At 38.5% G+C, this 19,424-nt stretch overlaps 1 protein-coding gene across 3 annotated transcripts in view; it reads left to right on the plus strand.

Annotated features, from left to right (window-relative positions):
• Positions 1-17,026, plus strand: part of MYO16 (myosin XVI) — a 702,327-nt gene extending 685,301 nt beyond the window's left edge. For all 3 annotated transcript variants that reach the window (XM_025364355.1, XM_025364354.1, XM_025364353.1), the window contains exon 35: positions 15,639-17,026. In XM_025364355.1, coding sequence (XP_025220140.1) covers positions 15,639-15,866 — 228 coding nt within the window. In that variant the 3' untranslated portion in view covers positions 15,867-17,026. The remainder of the gene's footprint in view (positions 1-15,638) is intronic.
• The last annotated feature ends 2,398 nt before the right edge of the window (positions 17,027-19,424 follow it).

The following is a 19,424-nucleotide window of genomic DNA, read 5'->3' on the forward strand; positions in this document are numbered from 1 at the left end:
CAGAGGTGGCGTTTTCAGTGAGCCAAGATCGCGCCACTGCACTCCAGCCTAGGGGACAAGAGCGAAACTCCGTCTCAAAAAAAAAAAAAAAAAGAATTTTCAAAGGCTCATTCATCGATCAAAAGATGTTTATTGAGGTTCTGCTTGTACTAGGCACAGGTCTAGGCACGTGGAATACTTTGTCTACAAAGCAAACTTGCTTGCCCTCATAGAAGTTAAATTCTAGCATGGAAAAATAAGCAATATTTAAGTAAAATGTGTAATATATAAAAGGAAAAATCACATGGAAAAAAGAAAATGTTGAACAGGGTAAGCAGGGTTGGAAGGGTCAGACTGGAGAGTGGTGAGGAAGAAGGTTGGGCTGAGTTGCAACTGTAAATCAGGGATCAACAAAAGCCTCCCTGAGCAAAGACATGGAAGTCAGGGAGAGACCCGTTCTGACGTCAGGGCAGAGTGTTCCAAGCAAAGGGAGCAGCCAAGGCCCTGAGGTAGGATCATGCCTGCATTGCAAAAAGGCCGGTGTGGCTGCAGTGAGATTACTCTACTTGTCACTAGATGTTCAAGTAGGGTCGAAATTACTTTAAGTGTTAATTCTAGGAAAGAGATACTTTCCAGTTGTGAACTACAGCAAGAGGCTAAATATAAAATACCAATTATGACTATATTATATTACAACTTTCTTTAATCTGTTCAGATTATAAGTAAAGGTTAAATGTTTGCCTTTTTTTGTAAGAGGAAAATATTAGACATATAGCTCTGTTTCTGCTCAAGATATCAGAGAATTGGAAGAGAGACCCCAGGGAACCTGGGCCCCATATTTTCTGATAATTTTGAAAGCGAAATTCAGGCTAAAAGAATAGAAGGATTTCCATTATGCTGAAATAGAGTCAGCTAACACTGATGAAGGTATGTGTTTTATGACCTCAGTAGACCTAGTAGACCTGATTTTTCTCTGATTTTTATGATTGCATTATTATTTGAAACTGTCATTTTGTAATTCTGACTCTGTTTCTAAAACAGATGAGCTGTGATATTGGAAAGAAGTGTCATGCAGTCAATGATATAAAAAGTCTAGATTTTGAAGCCCAAATGGATTTAAATTAATTTTATACACTTGCAGGTGATTTTTACTGTTTCTGGAAAGGAATATTAATTTAAAATATTTGCTTTTATATTTTGCCTACTTTAGCAGAGTCTTGCCTCTTTTCCTTCCTAATCCTTCCTGACATCTGTTTTTCTTTTCTCTAGCATTTGTACCCACGTTATTTGCTCTGACAGTATCTTAAGGGCAATGTAATTGAGCCCAGAGTCATAGTGGCAGATGCTGTGCCTGCCAAATTCATGCCTTCTTTTTCTTAATCATAAAGCTAAACTACATGTCCCAGTATCCCTTGTGGTTAGGGGTAGTCATCTGACCGAAAATAGCCAATGGAATGAGAACCATAGTGAGGGGCACCACTTGTAAGCATAGCCCATGCAAACCAACCTTGACTATCTTCTATGACCTTTCTCAACCCAAAACTGGATACAGAATCCTCCAAGACTCAGGTTCACTTATGGTGATAAAAAAGGTCATCCACTCATCAGATTCTGGCCTCTATGAGCAAGAAATATCCTCCTTTTGTGCCAAACCACTGATATTTATGATTTATCTGTTATAGCATCTTGGGTAACATAACTGGGACCTCTTCATCATTTATTTGCTTAATATTTTATTGTTGCTGTTAGGCATTAATATTTGTAGTACCTAAGTTTAACTTCCATTATTCAGTAATCTTTATTCTTTAAGATTTAAGATAGCCAAAATCATGCCTCTTAATGTCTTCCAGTGATAGAATTATAGGAATATTATTAATAAGAAATTATAATACAAAATAATGATCAGTTGGTCCTCCATCAAGCTACCCTTTATACATACTCTCTTTCTCTCTCCCTCTCTCTCTCACACACACACAGTGTTCTCTATGTGTATATAGTTTGTAACTCCTAAAACTTCTTCAAAAATAAATGAACTTAATTTTGCTGAAGGAAAAAGTGAATTCCCTGTAATAAATTGGGCACCCTGAGAAATAGAAATATTTTAATAGGTTCAGAACTCTTTGAGTGCATTTAGTAATGATACAGAAGTGCCTTTCTTACCTCCAGTTCTCAAGTGGGTGACTCTAACAGGTCACTGCATTTTGGAGTTGTTCATTGATCCCATTGATTTGATAATCTGTGCCCCTTTCCAATTATAGCTGGTGTTTTAAAATCTAGTTGAATTGGGTTCTATTATAGTCCAGCTTCATAAAATTATTTTCTTCATTCGTATTTAATTTTATTTAAGGCTGTTACACACGATTAAATAACATGATTATTTCTGGAAAAAATATTTTGAGAAATTACTAAATGAATAGTTAAACTGTATCCTGCGAAACATTGTAAATTAAGATACAGGCTAATGTAGCAGGTTGGGGGAAGTATTCTTCTACTTGACTTCTCTCTCCTCTAAGGCTATGGGTGCCATGCTACCATGATTTTGACCCTTGTTTTCCTCACCCTTATTCCTAGGCGTTACCTCCTTTCCTAGTTATTCACAACTCTATTGTTACTCCAAAGTCTACTGTCAAGTCCTGTACCCACATCTCACAGGGCTTTTCTCTCTCTTGGTTTTATAATAATTATATACATGTAAGCAAAATATGAATACCATTTGTTATACCACTCAACTCAACTGGCCTTTCTTCTTGTTGTATCTTAGTCATCCTTTCAATCCAGATCAAATCACACATCCCAGTGGCCAGACTGCCTTTAAATGTGTTGTTTCTCCTCTGTATTCCAACAGCAGTAATCACATGCAGAAGTTGTTAATCAATTAATGCTATCCTGCCTTGTGAAATTTTTGTACTTATGTCTTGTCTAAACATCTTTATTCATATAATTTTTATGCATTTATGTCTTGTTGCTCAATCTGAACGAAAGCCCCTTGATACAGGTGGTCAGATAGTGTGGGTCTGGCTTAGTCCTATAGAACCCACCATAGTTCCTTGCATCTTCATAAAGCTTTGAAATACATTTATTAATTGACTGATGGGTAAAACTTTTTTGGAAGGCAATGTAATTAATACATATAAAAGTTGACTAAACTCAATTGCACCTGAAATGGCATTTTGACTCTACCACTTTCTAGCCAAGGGACTTTAGGCTTGAAAGGTGACTTTCTGCATCTGTGAAATGAGGCTAATGATATTGAACCTGCATATTTCACACGGTTGTGAGTGTCTACTAGAGTACTAACGTTTGAAAGTGCTTTAAGGGTATAAAATAATATCCTGAAGATGATACTAGAAACCTTGAAGAAGCATCTATCCGGCAGGGAATTTTAATTCGGATGTACAAACCAGGACGATTGTAGGGAAGAAAAATAGAATTCCAGGGTGTTCCACATATATCTGGTTGGGTTGAAATATAGAGACTGTGTCAGAATGGATGATGACGAGGCTAGAATAATTCAGTGTGGCCAGAAAATACAGAACTTTCTCAAAGCATATGGGCTTGATTCTTTCTTTAGGCTAGGGGAAAGCAGTGGCATTAAAGATTTTTGAGCAAGCAAATTATATAGACAGATTTTTTCTTCTCCCTAAAGAAAGTGGCAAGAGAACAGAGTTCATACAAAATCCTTATCCTAAATGTCACAAATTAATTATATTGCATGATTTGTAGTAAAATTTTAAGTTTCTATTTTTTAACTTTCAGTTGGTATGAGGAAACATACATTCTCTCATTGGAGTCCATTTTTACTCATAACTATGTGTGGAGAGGTTAAAATCAGTTGCTAAATGCAAAAATAATTATATTTAAATTATACTAAGTGTGTTCTAATATAATGTTATTTATTATAAAAGTAAAGAATAGTTGTTGATTCTTTTTAGGAAATTAAAGCATCCAGATAAGGTAAAAATTGCAAATCCTCTCTCTTGCTTCCCTCCCTCACTATTGTCCAGATATAGCTCCTCTTGTTTCCAATAAAACTGAGTTTTAAAGGATATTTTCCCCTTTGTTTAAACCTTAAGCAATAAAGGAAACAAAATTCCAAGAATGCATTTAATTGTATTGCTATATAAATGAACATTTCTGAATTAGGAAGGACTAATTCTTTTAAAAAACCACAAGTGCTGTTTTGACTTTCAGATATTTTTCTTGGTATTTTAGAAGTGTAGATATATGTAAGCTTTTAATCAAAGACTTCTTAAAAATCACACTTTATGCTATATCTTTAGGATTTATTGAAGTAGACTTTGGTTTTACAGACTGTTTTTTTAAAATTTCTTTTTTGAACATTTTTTATTCTTCTACATCTTGTTAGCACCAAGTAGAAATGGGATTTGCATTTGAAACACTAATATTCACTATTCAGTCAGCCAAGACATTTCCTTCTTTTAATTTCCATAAATGTCAGTAAATGCCTCTTTTCACCTTTGGGTGAATAGTCAATAGAAAAATCAATTCTGTGACAAATGAACAGCAACATGATTTTACATATGAATTATTTAACAAAGACTATTTTTATCCTTGAAGGGAAAGACTTAAGTTAAAATCAGCAGCAAATTATTAATTTACATTTATTAATACGATCCACAGGAATGCATATCCATAGAAAGTAAAGAAATTTTATAGCGTATGTTTAATTAGTTCATGCCCTAGACCTCATAATTGCCCAATAGGAAATTATTGAAAATTATTAAATATATAAATAAGCTATAAACCTCATTAAGCCTTTAGATCACGTTGTATTTTTGTCCAGGTTGTGAGAGATTTAGTGTTTTGTAACGCCTGATAATAAGTGAACTAATTACAAGTGTCTCACTTTAGAGAAAACACTGGCATAACCTCCGTTTTTACATCACTTTATCAAACTCTGTCTTCTTATCTAATTGATAGCTCCTGGGTGTTGGAAGACACAAGATACTTTACAGTACAAGTACAGAAATGGAAAGTAGATTCATGTCTTGAATGTCTAAATTTCAAATCACCAAGGTTTTCTCAATAACAGAATAAAATCATTTTTTAAAGCCCCGTACTGGGTTGTCAAGTTAGTAATCACCAGTATCTTAAGTAGCATTGTAATTTTCTAAGAATTACCATTGCTATGAAGGAATCTTCTCGTTGAAAATGTAATGAATGGAAGGGAATTTGTTTGAGGGTGAGTATCCCAACCCAGAGGGAAATGCGTCTGGACCATGAACTTTTATGTATCTGTTTGCACATTCTAGGAGCTTGAAATGCTTTCCTGGTGTTTGGAGGCAGAGACATTTATTGAATGTAAATGACTTAGCTTTTACCTTACATAATCCTTTCTTAAGAGCAGAAAGGAGAACATAGGGGTGTTAGAGGTTTAACCGAGGCCACATTTTAGGTGGTCTAAACTGACAGGAGCTTGTTTATGAGAAATGCTGGCCTCACCCTAAGTGCTCCAGTAATAGTGCCTTGGCCACCAATGTTTGTGGAATGGATCCCTTTGTCAATTGCTTTGGACGTCAGATTTTCCTAGCTCCCTATAAACTGTGACTTTCCTGTCTCATTACAGAACTGCAAGTGGCCCCCAAACTTTGAAGCTTTCAGCTCTCTTTTGAATGTCAACTTTAAAAATAAAAATTACAGAATAACTAGCAAGCGTCTTATTAGCTTATTCACCAAACAATTTTGTTTTCAGAGACATTAAACTGTCAGAGAGCCTGTGCACTTTTCTAAATGCCTGGGTTTTGTACCTGTTATAGAACAGTATGATTTTTTCCATGCCATCCCAAAACAATAATTTTGGACATTTTAAGTTTATGTGATTGCTTAACCCTAAGGCACTGCGTTCTTCAGTTACCAGGAGTCTGTGGTGACTGTCCCCCTCTCCTTCAGCGGCGCCACCCACTAGCCATTCAGATCTATTTAGGCATGTTGAATTCACAGCAAGAAACGGGCATGGGACCACCCACACCCTATGTGATTTCAGAGCAGCCGAGCATTTTTAATAAGTTCCCGGAGCTTTCTAGTGTTTGAAAAACCCTTCGCTGAATCTGTGAATGTGAAATACAACTCACGTGTAAGAATGCGTTCAGGGGAAGCCTGGCATTGCTTGAAGGCACTCTCTTATGTTCTGTTTCCTGGACTTGATGGAGCTGAGTTGCCCATTTACCCCCAAGATTTTTTTTAAATGGACCCACACATTTAATACTGTGTGATAATGTTTATCCCTTCTCTCAAACGTGGGCCATGCATTCATACACTTACTCCATTTAAACTCTCTAAGCAAGTACACTGGATACTTTGTGCTGGGTAGAGATTAATTTACTCACTTTAGGCTCCAAGGACACCACAGTCTTGTGAAGCAGTAACTAATTCTACCCACATGCAATAGATCAACATTACTCCAACTCTTGTAATGTACGTGATACTTTTGAAATGAAAGAAAAAAATCCCCTTGACCCTTAAAGTTTCTTAAATTATTTTACAATGTTAATTAAATGTATAGACATACAGGGTTACAAACAATCTCTTTATTCTTTGAGCTTTCATTTAAGCTATAAAACCAAAGCAAATTGACCACTTGAGTAGAATAAAAGTCTACAAAAGCAAAATAAAAGTAAAATTCACAACATTGATGTTAGGCATGAGATTTTGTTTAGCTGAAATGACACGACTGTTGGAAGCATGTGTGCTGACTATTCTATTCATCAAGTTGTGTCCAGCTTTGTGTATTTTTCCCACCTTATGCCACTGGCTAACCAAGCCCCTACCACTCTTTCTATTTGAACTGACAGCCAGCTTTTGAACTTACCCTACTTTGAAATATCACATAGCTTTTCTTGCAAGAAAAAGAAAATGTATTGCATATTAAATCCATCTGCTCTTTTCTCATTAACCTACAACACTATAAATAATATTACTTCTGACATCCTACTTGTAAATAAAATACAAAGACAGAAAAAATCTCATTGAGTACTAGCTTGAAATGTAGATATTCAAGATGATACAAACCACAATTACTTTAAAAAGGTATCTTGAGTATATAAATGCAAATACATTTTAAATTGTTGAAGGAATTTGAGGACTCCTGAAAATACAAACCCTCACTTCAGAAGCATTGCATTTAACAACTGTTTAAATAAATCACTAAAATCTCTTTATACTCTTTTTTATCGTATCCCTAAAATTCAAAAAAGCTGTGTTTTCTAATTTTCTTCCTGTAGAACTTTCTTTAGTTTTGAGTCATATATAAATCATAGTTATGTTTTAAATCTAATGTGTTGCTCAGTAGTTTCTGGGTCGCTTTTTAGTAATAAAAGAATGAATTATGTTATATTTATAAAAGGCCATAAATCATGAGAAGTGTGCTTATTTAGCATTATTTAACTGAGTCATCAGGATAGTCATAATTCAGCAGTGTTTAGGGATTTCGTTCGAGTCAAGGAGCTGACCGTGGCACAATCGTTACAGCTCATATTTAAACGGCACTCGCTGCTTTTATGAGGCTTTCTTTTAAGACACCTGCATATGTGACTCATACAATCCACACCAAGTTGTTACAAGGCAGGTAATTTCTTGTGGTCCCACTTTACAGGTGAGGAAGCCAGTGAACGCTTGCTCAGCATCGCACAAGTAGATGGCAAAGTTGGGTTCCATCCCAGGCGTTCCGGCTCCAGAGGCCGGGTTTTTCAGCCACACTGACTGTGCTCAAAACCATCCTCCAATTCCACATGGGTTTGTCATTTCATGTTAGAAAATGAAGTTTAATGTCATTGCTGTCACTTGTCAACTGGAAACCCTTCTCCTTGCCTGTTCTTCTTCCCTTTTCTAACTGGTTAGGTGCCCATCTCATTTCTCAATATTCTGATCAAAGGTTCATGAGCTTGTGAAGCCCTCTCAGACTTTCCTCCATAAAGCTCCCTTTCCCAAGTAAATGGTTTAATAAAAAAAATTTTTTTAAAATACACCGCCATTTTGCCCCGCTCCATCTCTGTGCCATGTATAACACTTTAAGACACGTGTTTTGTTTGTCTAAAAGCCCTTGAAAAGCAGTGCGTTTGTCCCATTCATGAGGCAGGGAGCTCCTAGAGCAGAGGCGTACAAGGCAAGCGCGAAGGTTTGCGGATGTGGAGCCCTTTGTACTTTCCCAGTCATAACACTTGCCTTCTGGTTCTAAAAGATAATGACTCTGTGGACAAAGACTATTATAAAAAGTTCCAGAAAAGAAAATAAATAAGTGACTCGTTATCTGAAGTGGTGATATGGGGTGAAGATAATAAATCTTTTAAAGCAATGGAAAATGAGCTTTAAGTTAAAAGATACCACTATGGCATCCTTTATATTGTACAAACAAATCAGGATAAATTATACTCGGTGTGAAGCCAGCTGACTCCAACCTCACACTGCCAGCAGCATCCTTAATCCCTAGAGGCACTTTTTCTCTTTCCAAAAAGAAATGGTATCAAAACTAGAGCTTTTGTTACAAAGTCACTATTGCTTTTTTAATGATGATATGTAATTTACTGTGAATATCAAATAATGGTAAAGGAAGCCATAAGTGTTTTTGTTGTTACCAATAGGACATCAGGTTTAAAGAATAGATAAACATTGATTTACATGATTTTACAGCATCGAACATTTTAAATACTTTGTATTGTTTACATAGTACCGGACTGCCATTTAGATAGTGTTCATGATTGTATTTGTTTGTTATTCTAAAATTTTAAAGCTTTGTCTCTACGTGAAAAGTAATTCTTGTGTTTCAGAATCGAATAAGTAAATAGAAATAAAGCAGATTAAATATTGTTAAGGAGTACTGGCCTCCTCTTCTGATCTTCTGTTTCTTGGCTCACAGGTGATAATTTTAAAATGCCCTCTCAGCTAAGTTGAAGGTAGTGACCTATCATACAGTCTTACATAGAATTATAACCTTCATGGTAACATAACCTGTGAAAATTATTTGGTTTTATCTTAAGTCAAGATAAATAATATAAGATGTTAGCATCTTATTTCTGCCATTCTGGCAATTCTTATATACCTAGTAGATTTTACTCAATAGCTATTAATATCTGTAATAGAAAAGAAGAAAATTTCCATGAAATCCCTCAATAAAGGGGTTTATTCTGAATGTTAATTGGTTATTGCAAACATCAGTCAAATTTTTGCTTATCAAAGAACTATGCAAAGTTCTTGTTTGCTGATTCAAATATGGTGTCCTGTACTCACTACATTATTCAAGACTCAATACCCTCATTAAGAAAGGGCTTTCAAAAGGTTTATGTACATAAGTTTCACCTTTTATAAGGTACTTGGGAATTCAGATATTTTTAGTAAACACCGAGAAGCTTTGAAAGGGTAAGAGAGCATTTTTTTCCAAAAAGAGAAGCAATGATTCATGGGATTTGGGACATTTTTTGTCAAAATCCTTCCCGACAAGCCTAATTCAGATGAGCAGCCGCTGAAAGTCACTGTCAGCGGATTGGCAGTGCTGCTATGCTTCTATGGAGTGACTCAAAGTTTTAAGTCTGTTCCTATTATGAAGGTTAAGCAGAGGTTCACATCTAGTGTATTTTTGGTCACTATGAAAAACTGCTGAAAAGAGTTTAGGATTTAGAGGAAATCTGGAGTGGATGTATTTTGTGCTTGGTGTAAGCACAGAGTTGTATGGTCTATCAAACACTAGCATCGAGATAAATACAGCATATGCCATAAGGAGATGGAAGAGTAACACCAACTGCTGGGTAGAGATTTGGATTCTGTTTGTTTGTCTAGTTTTTATGCTTTACTTTGTCTTGTTAGGAATTAGTCTCTATTTTTATATCCTTTTCTCTACAGTTCATGCATATTTTTAGATTAATTGGATATTTATTATTTCACTGTTATATTAACTTTGATTAAATATTACATTATTCTTTTAATAGTTTCACAAAAGGAGAAAACATGCATCCTTGACTCATTGCTTCCTAACAGATTTGATCCCTTTGACCACTTTTCTAATACTGCTAGAACCGTAAGACCTCGAAACTCTACTTAATCCCAATAACAAGGTTTTGCAGTTATTGATGGCAGGCACTTGTGTTATTCATGTAATTTAAAGTCTATAAGACATTCCAAGCATATAATTTATATTTACCCATGGGTTTACTAATTCCAGTGTTGTTAATTCCCTCTTACATTTCCATTTATTTTTTCCCCATCTGGAATCATCTTCTTTTACAAAAAAAAAAAAAAAAATCTTACCTATTTCTTTCTATTAATATGAGGGTTTGATGACAAATTCCCTCATTATCTTTTGTGAGAAAACATCTTTATTTCACTTTTTTTAAAAAAATGTCTTTTATTTCCATCAGTTTTTGGTGAGTAGGTGGTATGTGGTTACATGAGTAAGTTCTTTAGTAGTGATTTGTGAGATTTTGATGCACCCAACACCCAAGCAGTATACACTGAATCTGATTTGTAGCCTTTTATCAATCATGCCCTTCAACCCTTTCCTTCCAGTCCCAAAGTCCATTCTGTCATTCTTGTGCCTTTGCAGCCTCATAGCTTAGCTCCCACTTATAAGTGAGAACATACAATGTTTGGTTTCCCATTCCTGAGTTAGTTCACTTAGAACAATAGTCTCCAATCCCATCCAAGTGGCTGCAAATGCCATTAATTCATTACTTTGCATGGCAGAATAGTATTCCATCATATACACACACACACACACACACCATATATATCTATATATCATATATATGATCATACATATCATATACGGGGTGTGTGTGTATATATATATCATATATACCATCATATACCACAGTTTCCTTCTCCACTCATTGATTGATGGGCATTTAGGCTGGCTCCACATTTTTGCAATTGTGAATTGTGCTGCTATCAACATGCATGTGCATGTATTTTTTTCATATAATGACTTATTTTCCTCTGGGTAGATACTCAGCAGTGGGATTGCTGGGTCAAATGGTAATTCTACTTTTCGCTCCTTATGGAATTTCCATGCTGTTTTCCATAGTGGTTTTACTGATTTACATACCCACCAGCAGTGTAGAAGAGTTCCCTTTTCACCGCATCTACACCAACATTTATTATTTTTTGATTTTTTGATACTGGCCATTCTTGCGGGAGTAAAGTGGTACCACATTGTGGTTTTGATTTGCATTTCCCTCACCATTAGTGATGTGGAGCATTTTTTTCACACGTTTGTTGGGCATTTGTATATCATCGTTTCCCTCACCATAGGTGATGTGGAGCATTTTTTCATATGTTTGTGGGGCATTTGTGTATCTTCGTTTCCCTCACCATTAGTGATGTTGAACATTTTTTCATATGTTTGTTGGGTAAATCTTCGTTTCTCTCACCATTAGTGATGTGGAGCATTTTTTTCATATGTTTGTTGGGCATTTGTAAATCTTCGTTTCCCTCACCATAGGGGATGTGGAGCATTTTTTTCAGATGTTTGTTGGGCATTTGTGTATCTTCGTTTCCCTCGCCGTTAGTGATGTGGAGCATTTTTCATATGTTTGTTGGGCATTTGTAAATCTTCTTTTGAGAATTATCTACTCATGTCCTTAGCCCACTTTGAAAGTAATTAATAGATGATGTGAACAAATGGAAACACATCCCATGCTCTTTGATGGGTAGAATCAATATTGTGAAAATGACCATACTGCCAAAAGCAATCGACAAATTCAATGTGATTCCTATCAGAATACCACTGTCATTCTTCACAGAACTAGAAAAAGCAATCCTAAAATTCATATGGAACCAAAAACCCACATAGCCAAAGGAAGACTAAGCAACAAGAAAAAATCTGGAGGCATCACGTTATCTGATTTCAAACTATACTATAAAGCCATCCATAGTCAAACAACATGGTAGTAATATAAAATAGACAGACCAATGGAACAGAATAGAGAACCCAGAAATACACCCAAATACTTAACAGCCCACTTATCTTCAACAATGCAAACAAAAACATAAAGTGGGGAAAGGACACCCTATACAACAAACGGTGCTGGGATAACTGGCAGACCACATGTAGGAGAATGAAACTGGATCCTCATCTCTTACCTTATTCAGAAATCAACTCCAGATAGATCAAGGACTTAAATCTAAGACCTGAAATTATAAAAATTCTAAAAGATAACATCGGAAAAACTCTTCTAGACATTGGCTTAGGCAAAGACTTTATGACCAAGAACCCAAAAACACATACAATAAAAACAAAGACAAATAGGTGGGATTTAATTAAACTAAGGAACTTTTGTATGGCAAAAGGAACAGTTAGCAGCATAAACAGACAACCCACAGTGTGGGAGAAAATCTTCACAATCTACACATCTGACAAAGAACAAATATTCAGAATCTACAAGGAGCTCAAACAAATTAACAAGAAAAAAAAAATCTTATCACCTTCATTTTTGAGGGATATTTTTCATTCAGTGTAGAATTTTATGTTGACTTTTTTTTTTTCCCCTCAGTAATTTAACCAGGAACGTGTTGGCTTCTGGCTTCCAGTGTTTCCATGAAGACATCAGCTTTCACTCTTACTGTAGTTCTCGCTGGGCTGTGTTGGAGAATCAGTCTACCCCTGGTTCTCTCCTAATCCTCAGGCTTAATCCTCCTGTGCCTTTGATTGAGAGGTCTTTGTTCCTCAGCACTGAAAGATGATAGCAGCTAGCCCTGTGTTTCAGAGCTCCCAGCCTGGCTCTGCAACCTTGTGCCCCACACAATTTCAAAATCCAGAAAAAGTTTTAAGATGAGACTGGCCACATGCTGGAGGCCATCATCACCCCTGCCAGGTTCTATTTCTGAAGCACCTCTGTCATTGTAGGAGATTTCATTCTGCTTTTTATAAACTTTGGCCTAGGACACCCATCACCCATGCAGGTGAACAGCTAAACGAGTGTCCCTTGTGGACGATGGCTATGCATTTGAGGATCTACAAGTTTCCAATTTGTTTCTTTAGTTCCATGCAACTCCAAAATACTATGTGGTTTCTCTTTCTTCCAGTAAAAACTCTCTGGATCTGGGGAAATGCTCAGAATTGGCAAGTGTCCCTGGGGGGCGGGGGGAAGCAGCTGGTAATTATCAGTTCACCTCAAAAAGCTTCACTCCATCTGGAATTCTCTCCTTTTGTCAGAATTTCCTGATGTTTTAGAAAAATGACTCTTTTTTGAAATTTTTACAACGGGAACAATAATTTGCTACAGCTATCTGGAAGTGGACGTTCCTCAGTTTTTTTCTAAATAAACGAATATGAAGTTGTGTCATTTAGGAAAGATGGTGTCTCAAGAAAGCTTGGGGAAAATAATCCGTTGACATGGTAGCGATATTCTTCCATCAGCTAAATGTTGTTTCCTAATCTAGTGACATTGTTTTCAGAGATCACTACTGTATGCTAAGTGTGTGCCAAGGAACATAAATATGAATGTTCCATGTCCGCACTAATGAGACTGAAGGGAATGTAACCAGCACAGCACACACTGGTGGAGGATGACGGAGGAGCTGGCACACACTCCTGGACAAACATAGAGAGATGACTGTGGTCCCATTCAGAAAAAGAAGGGAGGAGGAACGTGGTACAGAGGACTCTAATCCTTAGCCTGTATCAGATCCTAGACGACAATAGTTGGGTTAAGCAAAGTAGACTCACAGCTAAAAGCATATCTTCTTTTGAGAATTGTCTACTCCTGTCCTTAGCCCACTTTGAAAGAAATTATAGATGATGCCAACAAATGGAAACACATGGACTCTTGGGCCAGGCTGCCAGGATCTGTCATTTTCCATGTGGCTTTGGGCAGATTACCTGTCTGCCCTGTTCCTGTTTCCTCATCTGCAAAATAGGAGTACCCACTTTACAGGGCTCTTAAGAACTGACGAGTTAATGCCTGGAAGGTGCTTAGGAAAGCACCTAGCACATGTGTAGCCAAAGTGTTCACTAAATAACCTGATTTCATGCTTGCTCCCACCACCCTGTCTTGGCTCCCTCCGCTGAGAGGAGAAGCAATCTGCCCAACAGAATTTCTCATTTCCAGGTCATTCTGATGCAGCCCTAAAGACTGAAAAAAAAAAAAAATCCTTCTAAGGGGCCCACTCTGCTCTGCAACTCACTCTCTGTTATGTCTAGAAATTGCTTTAGGGACTGAGTAACCATAGTCCTCTTTTCTACCCTGAAGCTCTTCTTTCCTCTGGTTGTCTGTCAATTCAACTGGGGAGGCTCCTTTTACTAATAACCAGCTCCAGGACTCTAGTTACAGACTCGGAATATAGGTTTGACCTTCATGCTGTAAACATCGTCTCCTTGATCCCAGCCTTTAAAATCCTCTTTCTTGGGGAAACAGTAGGCTCAGGTGTTGGTGTTAGAAATGGGTCTGGAACACTCACTCCCTTTGCTGCTTTCAAGTGACTGTTTTCTACATAAGTGCATCACCACTTGTGTTCTGTTTTATTTTCTCTCATTTTAATGGAGAGGGTTGTGATGAGATAGAAGAAGTGCTGGAATAAAGTAGTCGGTGCTTTGGAGGTAGGATGAGTCATCTCATTTCCTCTGAATTCTCCCCAGTATTCCCATTTGGATTTCCAGAATCTCATTTAAAAAAAACAAACAAAAAAAAAAACAAAAAAAAAACCAGTATACTTCCTTAGAATTGCCAGAAACATTGATATCTGCAATGTCCAGCTGCTACAGACTCCTGGCAGCTGGCAGAAGAAGGGTGACCACAGCTACATAGCCAGCTTGTCTTGTGCCCTAGCTGAAGTCAGGGTAAGCTTGGTCTGCAGGGTGTCTCTCTTCAGGGGCCATAGTGATGCAAGATGATGTAGCCAATACAGTTACATGTTTTGATGCTTCCCTGCAAAGGCCCATAATGTTCCCATCTTTGAGGGCTCAGAGTCTGAGAGAGTACACAGTTGCTAATTTAGCTCATTGCTTTGTCTCACTGCCACCAAATAGAGCAGGCAGGTAGATACCCCAAAGAGGCTTCAAATATTCTCAAGCACAGCTAGCCTGCCTTGAATGAGCTCATTGGATAGTTTAGTGACTGCCTTTTGTAACACCTAATGCTTGAAAACATTTTCTACATGAGTGTGGTGTGATTATGTATTGTCTATGTATGGGCCCCCATGAGTAGGGGTGCATCTTTGGGTCCATGCCTTATGGTCGGAAATGAGGTCATGTAACCCTAATAGTCATGTTTGACTATTAACTATGTGGACAGATGGAGGAGCAGCTCCGAGGATGGAGGGAAGCTTGAGGAAGCTCTGTTAATAGGAGAACATCTATTATGGATAGAAATTAAATGAAGAGAAAGTACAAGTTGCCATAAGAATGAACACAATAATCGAGGGCATAGGTCAAGCAGACATTTCATTCTTTCTTGCAGCCTCTGGAGGTGCAGCTCACATTAACACGCTACCTAGTTCCCAGTCTTTTGTTGCAGTCATCGCCTTAACTCAGCAATTCATAGCCTCCCTAGCCCAGTGCTGTTTCCAGAGGCAGCAGTGCATGGAGACTGAGGAAAGAGGCTGCCTCTTTCAGCGCCAGCCCTGCCCCTTTGTATCCAGGTGTTGCTATGACACTTCATACTCATTCACAATATTTGGTGCTACCTGTTTTTTTCCCCCTCTTCCTCCCACAGGTAATCCATCAGCTGAGGCTCTCAGAGAATGAAAGTGTGGCCCTGCAGGAACTCTTGGACTGGAGGAGAAAGCTCTGTGAGGAAGGACAAGACTGGCAGCAGATCCTGCACCACGCTGAGCCCAGGGTGCCTCCCCCACCACCTTGTAAGAAGCCCAGTCTTCTGAAGAAGCCGGAAGGGGCCTCCTGCAACAGGCTGCCGTCTGAGCTCTGGGACACCACCATTTGATGCAGCCTGAACTGCAGACTCACAAAATAGAACTACCTACTGATTCCAGGCTACAACAACAGAAGGCTGCCTTCTGACACACGCTGGGTCTTCCCTCCACGCATTTAGACAAAAAAAGCACAGGACACAGACACTAAATATATGAGATCCCGTGTGTGTGTGTGTGTGTGTGTGTGTGTGTATTCTTTCTTATCCATCTCGTGGTGATACACTCTGATTTTCAGGCTCCTCATTTATGGCTCTGTGCTACCCCTAGGTAGCGAGAGAGAGGCTGGGAAAAGGGTGGCCAGAGAGGGAGAGTAGCAGAGGAAAGGAGCAATCCATGCACACCCTGTACAGTTGTTTTTCTACGGTTCAACAGTCTGTTTATTGTACTTCCAATGGTTTTATTGTAATACAGTATACGGGACATATATTTTATTTCTTTGTAGGTATTTGTGTTTTATTGGTATTGTAAACCTGATAATTATTTACATGTTTATTACTGTCATTTTATAACTTTATGCAATTGGTGGTGCTTCCTTTCTTCAAAATACAGATTTTAAAAAATAATTTCTAGATTATTTTTTTTCCTCCACAGTCCTTTTTTTTAACCTAACCCACCTGAAATCTTGAAACTACATTGTTGTTTTAGCTTCGCCAGTGTCACCCCTTGCAAAACTATGAATTGAGTCCCATGTTTTGGGTGTTACTCATGGATGAGGAGGCTGTTCTTTCCTATGCGCTGTATTTCTGGATAAGTGGATTGTGCACCCTTTAGTTCAATTTCACCTCCCGACTTCAGCATAGATCACAGGAAATCACATGGCACTTAGTTAAACACGTATGGCTTCAAATCCATAGCTGGTAGTGTAAAATGGTCATATTCATTCAAAGGTCTACACAGTACAAATGAGCACGCTGCCATGTACTGTTTTGAGCAGTAGGGACTGCATCGCACAACGTTCGTCCCCCAGGACTTCCACTGCATGATTCCCTCGCTGTATATCCTCAACCCTCCCATAATGCAAGGCCTTGTTCATTGATGTGCTTTCGTTGGCTGTGGGAAGTTCTGAGCAGTGGCTCCAGACCACCTTGTCTTGCTACTTGGAACTTTTTATTCATACCAGCCTTTGAAAAGTTACTGTGCCAATAAAGAGGTACAACTGTGTTCTTCTATTGCTTTTGTTGTTGTTATTATTGTCTCCCATTAAGTCTTGTGTTTTCTGGTCAGAGAAGTAGGGACAATGAAGTCATCTCACCCAGACTCCCTTAATGTGGGGGCCATAGCATTGTGCAAACTTTAGACACCAATGATGTGTTTTACAATACAGGCTTTATGATGATTCCGGTATGGTGAGACCATCAGGTCCAGAAGGGAGTCCCGTTGAAAAGACGGCTTGTTATCCTCAGAAATCCCAGAGAAGGGGGCACATAGTACCATCAGAGGGCCACACCAAGGTCAGCCAGGAAGCAGAGGGCATGGGGGAGCCCTTTATTTTAGTCTGCACAACACTGGGAAAAGACAAAGCAGGCATAGAACTGGCTGCTTTGAGAAATGTCAGTGGGTTCTGGGGTGCGGGAACCACCCCTGCCTGTCTGGGACCTGGCCTTGAGGTGATTAGGGTGGGCAGAGCGTGGCCTGGAATGACAGCCCTATGAGAACCCACAGGGGAGACTTACTAGCGATGTGGGCTCTAGATTGATTGCCTTGTCTTTGAAAATCATGTTCTGGGGTGAGTCATCACTATCTTTTGGACATGGCTAACCCTGGGAAGGGCAGTTCCTCCAAGGTCAGCAGGGCCCCAGATGCCAAAGCATCGGAACACAGCAAATAAAAGCACATGGTCAATATGTAGTTACTGCAACGTTACTGCAGCCACCCAACGAAGACAAGGAAGTGTTCTGCCTGACCTCCAGCCTGATGACAGCCGAGCCCCACTCCCTGGCTATTTCTCACCTTTGTCCCTTCTGACTTCCAACCCCAGCCAAGAAGCATCAGAAGAAGCCGACTTTCCCTTGATACATGACCTCTTGGGCCGTGCTATGGAAATAGTAGGCACTTAATGATCTTGGTTGAATGAAAACTTTGAATTGCATTCTCCTTCCCACAGTATATTCAGGCCAGGGTCAAAAATAAACTGCTCAAGCATTGCACATTGCAAGAACTTGCTTTAAATGTTCACTGAGCATTGTGGTGACTGTGTGAGGTGCTCAGCCCATATGATTCCTAAACTGGCTATTTTGGTTAGGGCTGCTGTAAGAAATTGCCATCGGCAGGGCAGCTTCAACAACAAGCATGTATTCCCACAGTTCTGAAGCCTGGGAAGTCCAAAATTAAAGTTTCTGCAGATCCCGTGTCTGGTGAGGGCTTGCTTCCTGGATTGCAGATGGCCATCTTCTCATCGTCCCCTCGCATGTTCAGAGAGGAAGGGGAGGAAGCACCCTCTCTGGTGTCTCTTCTTACAAGGGCATGAATTCCATCACGAGGACTCTGCCCTCATGACCTAATCATATCCCAAAGACCCTGCCTCCAAATTCCATCATACTGGGGATCAGGGTTTCAACATCGGAATTCTGAGAGGACATAATTCAGTCCACAGCACTGACATATGCCTGCAAGGTAATCTTTATCATTTTTGTATTGATACTGAAATTGAAACTTACAGCTTTAAGTAGCCCATCAGAATATAAACTCTCATCTTTATGATTCCAATGCCCATGCCATTTTAATTTGATACACAGAAATTGCCAACTTACTGTATCAAAATATATCTGAAATGAGGATGCATGACCATTGCAGGGAGACCCTACATGAAGTAAGGAAGTCACAAGCCACATGTGTATCCAAACCACACACCTCCCTATTAACCCAAGTCGAAGCACTGGGGCCTGTGTTGTTGTTACGTAAACCTTATAGTCACCTACTAGATTACTATGAACATCATGAACATGAAATATTTAACCTCTCAGTAGTCCCTCTGCCTCATTTAAGGTTTATTGACCTTCAGACACTAGAAGCCAAACCACTTGTAGATAGATTCTTTAAACGCGATCTTCTAAATCAATGTAGACAGACCTTTCAAACACAATCTCCTTAATCAGTAAGTAAGCTCTTTTGTGTTTGTCTGGTTTCTCTGCTGTGGAAAGAGATTGCAGCTGTCTGTTGTTGGTCACTACATTAGGACCATCTGATTGTGCCTGTTCTAATTACATGATATAAAAATCAGCAGAGGCTCAAAAGCATTAATAGCCATGACAGTAGTAATAGTATTAATAGTCACAATAATACGAAGTCCAAGCCTTGTGTGGATGAAAGTTACTCTCAGAATGGCTCTCTAATGATTATACTTTGTCATGAAAATAAAGAGGTGCTATTCTGGGTGATAAAGCACTGAATATTATTCCATATAAGCAAGATTTCAGCTTTTATGTGTGTTTGCAAAATACTTAATGGTGGTATTTTAATTGCCATCAGACCATAAGGTATGAATTAGGATATATTATTGAGACTTCAACCTTATGTTCAGCAATATAATTGGTATGAATTATTACCCTATGTTCAAACACTGCCCACTA

The sequence above is a fragment of the Theropithecus gelada genome, chromosome 17 (assembly GCF_003255815.1).
Source record: "Theropithecus gelada isolate Dixy chromosome 17, Tgel_1.0, whole genome shotgun sequence".
NCBI lineage: Eukaryota > Metazoa > Chordata > Mammalia > Primates > Cercopithecidae > Theropithecus > Theropithecus gelada.